This window comes from Nicotiana attenuata, chromosome 2 (assembly GCF_001879085.1).
Source record: "Nicotiana attenuata strain UT chromosome 2, NIATTr2, whole genome shotgun sequence".
Classification (NCBI taxonomy): Eukaryota; Viridiplantae; Streptophyta; class Magnoliopsida; order Solanales; family Solanaceae; genus Nicotiana; species Nicotiana attenuata.
Window position 1 is genome coordinate 36,652,659 of NC_031990.1, and position 10,454 is coordinate 36,663,112.

Consider the following 10,454-nt stretch of genomic DNA (forward strand, 5'->3'; position numbering starts at 1 on the left):
AGATTTGAGGAAATGAAGGAAATGATGATTTCTATAGATTCTCTCCACCCTCCTTGCTTTTCGTACAGATATTAATGAAAATTAATATATACCCATATTATAACATTGTTTTTATGTTCTATTTGGCTGTCTAATAGCCAAACACTAATTGCTTCTTAGAAGTGTTTTCAAATTACGGTTCCTCGTTAAAAGTGCTTTTGAAAAAAATATTTTTTAAAAAAATCATTTTTTAAAATAAGCTGACTTTGCAGCTTGGCCAAACAGGCATAAATAGTACTCCCTGTGTTCACTTTTACTTGTCCACTATTTTAAATATAGATTTTCACTTTTACTTGTCCACTTTCGCATATCAAGAGAAAAATAATTTATTTTTTCTGTTTTGCCCTTAGCATTAATTACTTATTCCAAATTATTTTTCAAATCCATTAAGACTATACACCAATTAATATGCGTATCATGGTAAATTATGCACTTCATTTATTACTTCTTAAGGGGTGTGCAAAGTCAATAGTAGAGAAGTAAAAGTGAATGGATGGAGTATTTCCTCAGTTCACTTTTGATTTTGCACTACCTTTAAGAAAAAATAAATGTATGTATTTTACAATTTTACCCATTATAATAATAGCATTTCAAAAATCTTGAAAAATAATTTAGAAAATTAGTAGTTAATGATAAAGGTAAAATAAGAAAGAAGATTGTATTTCTCTTGATTTGCTAAAGGACAAGTAAGAATGAAAATATATTTTTAATATAAGGGACAGGTAAAAATAAACGGAGGAAGTGATTTAGGACTCAAGTGCTCGACTAATTATTTTCGTTTTGGGTCTCGACTAAATTCACATTATTAATCTGAAAGCTATAATTAAATATGAAAATATCTTATTAGTCCCACCACAAACCCTTGACGGTTATTATAACGTTGTCCAATTCTATTATTGCTGGCTTTACTTGTGCATTTTTGCGTGTGCTAAAGCTCGTGTTGTTTTTAAAAAATGTTTTTTTAAATGTATTTGATGCATCTTAATTTCAGAGAATGAAAGTTATTTTTTGGAGAGAAAACTTTCCAAACTGATGAAGTACTGCATATAAATTTTTATTACCTAACTATCACTTTAATTTAGTTAAGTATTTCGTGTGTATTTTTACTTTAATTTGTGACTTTAAAGTTAAATTAATTTTTCATTCCATTCTCTTTGGAGTTTGTGTGTTGAAAATCAAATTCACTAAGTACACTGTATAGGTCCAAATTTGGCGAATCGTCGGTAACGGATAAGCAAGACAAAGGACGGGATCGACCATGATATAACGACTGAAGGTTGCTCTCACAACGGTCGGTGCCAAAAGCGGGCAGCCGAGGAGAGACAATAATGGTAGAATAGGTTCAGAGGTGGATATAAAGAATATTCCTTTAGATATTCTTTATGTTGTACTTTTAGGGTTTTTGGGGAATAACCCTTATAAGTAGGAAGAGGTAGAAAACAAAAGAGTATTCTTCTTCACTCTCTGATAAGAACATATTGTAAAGGCTGACAAAAGGGAATATCCAAAAGTTGTCTTGTTCGTTGATAATATTATTGAGTCACACGTTGTTCAATCTTTATCCATAGATCCAAGGACATCACACCCATCTTGACTTCTCATCACTTTTCCACGTCGCTGACGCATGAAAGAAACATCCCAACCATATAATAATTGGGTGGTAGATCTTTTCTTATTACATTCATTGCCATTATTTGCATTTATCACACATTCATGCTATCATATTTATTATCAATCATAGAATATTAAATCCGTTATTTAATGCTCTTGAACAGTACTCATCTCACGAGTATTCCATTTTATTTGATCTAGAATTTATTAAATTCAACTAAGATTCGCCCTTCAACTCATCTTTAATTGGTATAGTTAAAAGGTTTAGCACTTTTTTGCTCAAACATACACGCCTGCTTGACCTTTAACAGGTAACAACAATCAACTCATCTTTAATTGGTATACTATTATTCTTTAATTTTGTTTGCATTTTCCATTTTAATTATTGTTTAATTGGTTGACCAGGGGTAGTTCAGTGATTAAGAGACTAAAGTATTAACCCTAAAATATATTTCCACTATTGTACAACAATAATAAGTCGAGGACAGAGCTAAGTGGGCGGGAGGGAGTTCAGTTGAACATCCTTCCTCCGAAAATTATATTGTGCACATAAAGTTAAATCCTTTTTTATATACATATATTAGATGTCGAATCTCCTTTCTTCACGTATTTATTTCTTAATTTTTTGAATTTTTGGTGAAAATTCTATATCCGCCACAATAAGTAGTTAGACATATTCCGCAAGAAGTTAATTTGACTTATACAATACTAGATATAGTGGGGGAAAAGACAGTATTCCTTTCAGTTTTCATCTTATAGAAGAGCATACCACGTTACATTTACTATGTTATAAAATGATTTAAACAATATCAAGACATTTTAGTTTAAAGTGACATGAGGGAGCAGTATTATTATTTTAATTTAATTGGCTAAATGCATATGTAGAGTTTTATGACAACAGACAAAAGCAGAGAGAAGTTTTATTGTGTGTCTCACACAATTTACATTAGTTGTGTGAGGTTCCTTTTTGTTTTACAAATTTGTGGACCCCAATCTTAGACTCCTGGGTCCACAAAAATCTGTAAAACAAAAAAGATGCCTCATACCATTAATGTCAGTTGTATGAGACATAAAATAAAATTTTCCGACAAAAGCAGGACCCACAGACACTGTAGGTTGGATGAGGTTTCTATATAAAAGAAGAAGATTTTCCCTTTAGTTTTAGGGCTTACAAATATTTGCTAAAATACCCTCCAAATGTTTTTTATTTACAGAAGTTAGGAAGGTAGGATTTGATGCTTCTGAATTTCTGATTTATGTCTGATTGGATGATACTCTGTTTCATTTGACAGAGAAAGTATAATAAGTTACGTGGGGTATTCAGAACTGTACTGTGAATGCCATTAGATATGTAATGTACCAACGTGGTACTTTTTGACAGCACAAAATAGGGGTGTTTGTCGGTCGGTACGGTACGTTATTTAGATATTTTGATTCGATATTTTCGTTATTCGGTTTCTTAAAATTCTATATCAATATCGTACCTAATTAAATTCGGTATGGTTCGGTTTTTCTCCTTTCGGTTTCGATTTATTTGGTTCGGTAACTTCGGTTTATTCGGTTTGAATACTAACTAGTGCATAGAGTCATAGACTCTAATATTCTTAATTAAAATAATCAAAAATACAAAACTGAAAATGTTTGTTGACAATAATTTTGTCCAAAACTAGCAAATATCGGCCAAAGTAGAGAAAATTGTACATAAAAGAATATTTTATCATTAGAAATGTCTTGTTCCTTGTTTAGAGTTAATTGATGAACTTAGAGAATAAGGAAAGCAAAATTTTAGATTTTTTATATTTGTGTTATAATTGATAATATATGTTTTGTGTAATATAATATATATTTCGGTACGGTATCAGTATTTCGGTATTTTATTTTAAAATACCAAATACCATACCTAATACCAATTTTTTTTTAAAACTTAAACCAAATACCATACCAAAAACCAAAATACCGTATACCAAATACCAAAATTTTCGATTTTGGTACAGTAATTCGGTATTTACCAAATTATGCACAGCCCTAGCACACACACATACTCCTTTTATTTCATTTGATGACAGTGTTTAATCGAAAAAATTAAATATTTTTAAAGTTAATTTGATTTACACAATATATTAGTAGCACTTATGAAAGAAACTATTAAAGTAATAATTGGAAAAAAGAAAACGTGACATCGACGTTGAAATGTCACCATTTAATGAATTTATATTTTAACAAGTCACGAAAGTCTTAAATAATGAGGTTATACAATTTGTTGGAGGAAGTATAGGAAATCTCATAACCTAAAAATTTAAATTAAATGATTATTAATTGTTAAAAGATGTATCTCGCAACAATGACTTTTAGTTTGTTTTGAATTCTAAAATATGTGTTCAATAACTACATTTTTCAACATTATAGGGGGTTAATAACTCGAACTTTTAGGGGTCGTTTGGTTTGGAAACAAGTTATTTCATGATTGATTATTCCAAGATTAGTTATTCTGGGATTAGTTATTCCACTTTTCCATGGGATTAAAAAATACTACAATCACGAGATAACTAATCTCGGGATTAATTATACAATGATTTTATCCCAACCAAATATGAAATAAATACTTCTTAAATTTAATTTCAAAATTAGTTATTCCTCATCTCTCGTACCATACGAGCCCTTAGGTTTAGTGTTTGAATGGAAATTTCTTGCTAACAAGTTCCAGAGGCAGTCAAAGTTCAGTCATTACTTTTGAAAAGCTCTTTGCCTTGATGGTCTTGACCTTTATTAAGTGTTTTATTCACATATTTTAGGCCATGTTTGTCCATAAAAAAGAATTCAAAAAGGTGTTTATTAATGAAAATTTGCAAGTTTTTGAAAAAATTTCGAAAATGAGTTTTTCAAAGACCATTTTTTCAAAATTTCCAGAAAACTTTTTGCCCCATTCACAAAATTGTAATATTTTTTCAAATGACCAAAAATAATTTCAAATTACAAATACCGTGTTTTAACTTAACTCCAAATAACACTTTTTTTTTCTTTTCAAAAATTACAATTTTTACGTCCAAACGCCTAATTAGTGTTTGATAATAAACAAAGAGAAATACTTGTTACTGTTGGGAAATTACCAGCTATGTCCATTTATAGCAGCTCATTACAAAAATTGGCTAATTGATAAAATATTACTAATATTAGCCAAATTAGCCAATTAGCTATTTGTAGCAAAAAATATCAAATTTTTGCTTTGTTTTAAGTGGGTGTTATTAGAATAGATTGGGCACAACTTAAGGAGCTTGAATCTCAGTTTTGGGATGATTTGGTGAAGTTTTGAGGTGGTTTGAATTGAAAACTCGAAGTAAAAGCTGAACATGAAAAAAAATGATATGTGTATCACACTGTGTATCATTTGTGTATCACATATGTATCATATTTGTATCAATTGTGTATCACATGTATATCCATGTATACCTGTGTGTGTGATACATGCGTGATACATGTTTGATACATGTGTCGCAGAAGACTTTTTTGAACTCAATTTAATTACAAATTTTGATACAAAACCAGTCTAAATCACCTCCAATCTTCCTCAAATTTTGTATATTGACTTTTCTATATATTTTCAATGAATTTCAACTATACCCATTGAAAAAGTTCCTTTTTTTGTTTAGATTTTTGGAATATTGTATAGATTTTTGTATTTCATCACCTTGTTTGCTACCCCGTCCATGAAATTTCCTTTCCGTCTTGTATCTAATGTTGCTAATCACGCTTAAAAATATGGAAGGTGATTTTTACATGTGATTCTTTGAGAGAAAGAACCCTATTATTTGGTTTTTCAATTTTTGTTGACTAGTTTTGGTAAGTCTATGACTAATGGCTAGAGGTTGGTAAGTTGAGATTTATTTGGGACATTTGTGTAAGTTTCCCTTACATAATGTACATAGTAAGAATTCTTATTTAATTTTAAAGTTTAAGTTTTTATTTAAAAACTAATATTTTTTTTTATATATACTTAGTTACTTACTAATATGTAAAGTCAATTTTAACTTTGTTACTACTACTATTTACTTTATAATCATTTTCGATAATTCAGTAACACTCTGTTTGGATCATTGTTTTTCATTGGTTTATAATGTATTGTATTGTATCGTATCTTTTTATAAATACAATGTTTGGATAGATTGTATTGTTTGCTATTGTTAAATAATATTTTGCTATTTGGTTTGACTGTATCGTACTGTACTATAACTGATAAGTTGACTAAACTGCCCTCAATTGTTTAAATATTAAATCTATTAAAAATTATGCATAAAAATAATTTTAAAAAAAAAACAGAAGAAGGCAAAACACCTTAGAAAGCAGAACAAAGGAGCGAGACAGAAGAAGGCAAAATGAAGGAGCACAGCTAATTAGGGTTGAGTTAAAAGCAAATTAGGAGAAAAAATAAAATAGAAGGCGGCAAAACATCTTTAGCATTGGTGGCAAAAGTTCTTGAAAAAACAAAGTGGGTTATAGGTTGGAGATTTGGAGTTAAAATTGAAAAAAAGGTAAAGGGTGAAATAAATTGTGGAGTAATAAGTTAGGACATAATTGAAAAGAAAAATAGGAAACAATCCCACCACACCAAATCAGTTGTTTAAAAAAAGAGGACTTTTCATTGTTCCGGAACAATGAATTTAACAATACAATACAACCAAATTTAATGAAACGATGAAAACAAACATTATTTTGGGATAAACAATACAATACGATACAACGGAAACAACCGTCCAAACAAGCTGTAAAGGAAACTTACATTTAATAAGAGAAAATAAGTAATTTTGGATGAAAACAACATACACAATAAAAAGCTTTATTACAGTGGCCAGTGGGTGGTTATTGTCTAAAAAGACTTTATTAAAGTCCACTTAAGCTCAATAGACTAACTTGCCATGTGAGCTCAGTTCCAGCTGCCACTCACCGCCAAGATTTTTCTCCTCTCTTTTAGCCCATTTTCAGTAGCATTTTAGCAGATCTTAAGCAGAGAGTGTCCCAAAAGAAAAAGCACAAGAAAATCTATAGCAGTTACAAGGGGCTTATGGAGTTCTTCAGATCTTTTCCTAGATTTACTACTACTGCAGTATTATTAGTCTTCTTGCTGTCTTGCTTCAGCTTTTCATCGACAGGTTTGCTCATGACTTTATACCCTGTTTTTGCAATCCATATTTTTTTTTGTGAAATTGTGATATGGGTTTTAATTAGTTCTTGATTTCCTTGTTTGGATTTGAAGTATTTGGTAATACTGAGAGTTCTTGATGGCATTTCTTGGAGGATTAAGATTTTTTTTTTGTGATTTTTAACATCAAGATTTGATTTTTATGTCAAATCACATATCATGTTTGATTTTAATGTCACATTACATCTAATTTCTATTGTTGGGATTAATGAACTGAAATCATACTGGACCAAAGATTGATCTGCTTCTTGCCAAACTAATTCCAGAGGAGTAAAGTATATCGGGTCTTGATTTGGGTAAATTGAACTTAAATGTTAGATCTTTAATGTTTTCTACTGATTAATTCCTCTCCACCCCCCAAGAGAGGGAGACAGCATCTAAAGATACACCGGTAGGTAGTGAATTAGTGATAAATCTCACTTAAAAGGATTTCAGATCAATCTCATTTTTCCTTTCACTTGGGTTTTGCTCTGATTGCTTCACAATTATATAGGAAGCTAAAAGTTTTCTTATCTCAAGTCAATGTGCTATCCTAATTGAATTCTCTGCATTCTCCTAAAGACAAGATCAAAGAAGATCGTAACAGTTTGGCTCCGTGCCTGTACTAGATATATGTCAACTATGATCGCTGGTCGAATACGAGCCCAGGAAAACATTTAGAAATGATGGATCCAGTCCAAACTATATTCTTCTATCGGAGAATCCATTTTGTTGCAGTTGATATTCTGATGTTAGAATTTAGGGGTTACACTGTCACAACTTGCATTTGATCACGTTGGTTAAGATTTTAAAGTTTGAACTGAATATACAACCATATTTAACTTGTTACATAGTCTAGGGAAAGTTGAACTCCTTAAAAAATTTCTCATTTTCTATGTTGTTGAATCAGATATGTGATTCATTTCACCCCTTTCTACTACATCAGGGTAAAGATCTGTTGTTTTTCACAGTTTTCACATTATAATTTTGTTTCTGGTTTTCTTCTAGATGCCTTCGATGCACTTGATCCCAATGGCAACATCACAATAAAATGGGATGTCATCAGCTGGACGCCGGATGGATATGTTGTAAGTAGCACTCTCTGTCTCTCTCTCTCTCTCTCTCTCTCTCTCTCTCTCTCTCTCTCTCTCTCTCTCTCTCTCTTTTGTTTTTGAAAACCATTTTGGACTAAAACCAGTCTGCTTCTGTTGCACTGCAGTTTCTGAGTTTGTTTAAGAATTGCCTTTCCACACATTAGTTGTTTCCAGTGTTATTGCGTGTAAATTAGTGCATAGAAAAAAGTTTTTTAAGTTCTTTAGCAAACTGTTTTATTCTTTAGTCTTTAGGTTTCAGTGTCATGTTCTATATATTCTTTAGTCTGCAACTCTGCATTTACCTCTACTTCTTCTTGTTGGAGTAGTATTGAACAAATTGGAAGTTTCTGATCATTATCATTGGCAACGGACAGGCTGTTGTGACTATGTTCAACTTCCAGCAATATAGACATATTCAAGCACCAGGCTGGACTTTGGGATGGACATGGGCGAAGAAGGAGGTAATATGGAATATGATGGGAGCTCAAACAACAGAGCAAGGAGATTGTTCAAAATTTAAAGGGAACATTCCCCATTGCTGCAAGAAGGATCCAACAGTTGTTGACTTACTCCCCGGAACTCCTTACAACCAGCAGATTGCAAATTGCTGCAAGGGAGGAGTGATCAACTCATGGGGCCAAGATACTGAAACTGCTGTTAGCTCATTCCAAGTCAGTGTTGGTGCTGCCGGTACAACCAATAAAACAGTTAGAGTTCCTAAGAACTTCACCTTAAAGGCACCTGGGCCTGGTTATACTTGTGGACCCGCTAAAATTGTTAAACCCACTAAGTTCGTTACTCAAGATGGGAGACGAGTAACACAAGCCATGAGTAAGTTAACTGTTGAGATATCCCCTTGTCCATGAAACAAATGAGAATTCTGGAATTCCTCTTTTAAGACTGTTATTTCTCCTTATAATTGCCATGAAGATTAATTTCTAACTATTTATATTGTTAATGACAGTGACTTGGAATGTCACATGCACATACTCACAGTTCCTAGCTCAAAAAACTCCCACATGCTGCGTCTCTATCTCATCCTTCTACAATGACACAATTGTACCGTGTCCAACATGCACTTGTGGCTGCCAGAAGAATGGCACTCAGCATGGAAATTGTGTAGAGTAAGTCCTGAAAAAACATGTTTTTTTTCCTCCATTTTTTTGTCACTTCTAAAATCTTTGGTTATTTACATCCTGATCCTTTTTCATTTGCTCCTCGCAGTCAAGACGAACCGCACTTAGCTTCAGTTGTTTCAGACCATGGAAAGAAGAATACTTATGCTCCTTTGGTTCAGTGCACAAATCATATGTGCCCTATTAGAATTCATTGGCATGTGAAACTCAACTACAAGGAGTATTGGCGAGTAAAGGTCACTATAACTAACTTCAATTACAATATGAATTATACACAATGGAACTTAGTTGTCCAGCATCCCAACTTTGACAACCTGACTCAGTTATTCAGCTTCAATTACAAGTCATTAACACCTTATGGAGCAATAAGTAAGTTCTCTTCCTATTGCTATACAACTATACAAGCTCTCAAAACCAGTTGCTACTGTTTCATTCGTGATCCAAAAGAGCTAGCTGCTAATACTTTAGTGTTAAAGACATTAGATGGATTTCCAAAAGTATCGTTTCCCTACTTTTAAAGAAGAATTTCATTTCAGAATCTTGTGTCATGTTTTTGGTTGGCAATACTATACTATTGAAGATATTTTTACCTAGATTGCCCTATCAATTGAGAGATTGGAGGATACGGCTAATCTTCTGGACCTTTTTTTTTACAGATGACACTGCCATGTTATGGGGTATGAAATTCTACAACGATCTGCTCATGCAAGCAGGTCCTTTAGGAAATGTCCAGTCAGAGCTTCTATTCCGCAAGGATTTATCGACTTTTACTTTTGACAAGGGGTGGGCTTTTCCCCGCAGAGTTTATTTCAATGGTGATAACTGTGTCATGCCGCCTCCCGATTCATATCCATATATGCCAAATGCTGGTACCGTATGGAAGGTTTCTTCACTAAAGTTAGTGGTGACGCTGATGCTCTCTACAGCCTTCTTCTTTGCATTTATTTAGAAGCCTCTCGTTTGGATAAATGCCAAGTGTCTGTCCCAGTAAGTTATCTTTGGATTGATTCACTCCCACTGCTGATAAAACTGATTGGAGTATTGCCTGAGCGGTGACGTTGACCATTCTTATGGATTCGGGTAATACTTGTTCGAGGCAAATATTAGTTTCATCTGCATACTCGTAAGGGCTGGTGGAATGGCTGCCATAATTTTCCTTCAGCAGTTGTATCCAATGTGTTTCTACTGTGGTGTATTCATTTTTGTTATGTAGATTTCTCAAATTCATAGTGATCTCAGATTTGTATGAGAATAAAGACCATTTACAAACAGATAGAGTGAAATTATTTGATATTCTTTAGTGCTCTATTTTTCTGTACCATCACCATGTAACCACTTTCTACATTGTAAAAAAGATTCTGTGTTTTTCCAGCGTTTATAGTACATTCGATAATTCCTGTC

At 32.6% G+C, this 10,454-nt stretch overlaps 1 protein-coding gene across 1 annotated transcript; it reads left to right on the forward strand.

Annotated features, from left to right (window-relative positions):
- LOC109207396 (protein COBRA-like) lies at positions 6,534 to 10,454 on the forward strand. The gene is made up of 6 exons (XM_019370307.1): positions 6,534 to 6,794; positions 7,832 to 7,911; positions 8,292 to 8,748; positions 8,882 to 9,041; positions 9,142 to 9,422; positions 9,710 to 10,454. Exons 1-6 carry the CDS (start codon positions 6,707 to 6,709, stop codon positions 10,000 to 10,002), a joined length of 1,359 nt encoding a protein of 452 aa, XP_019225852.1. The 5' UTR covers positions 6,534 to 6,706; the 3' UTR covers positions 10,003 to 10,454.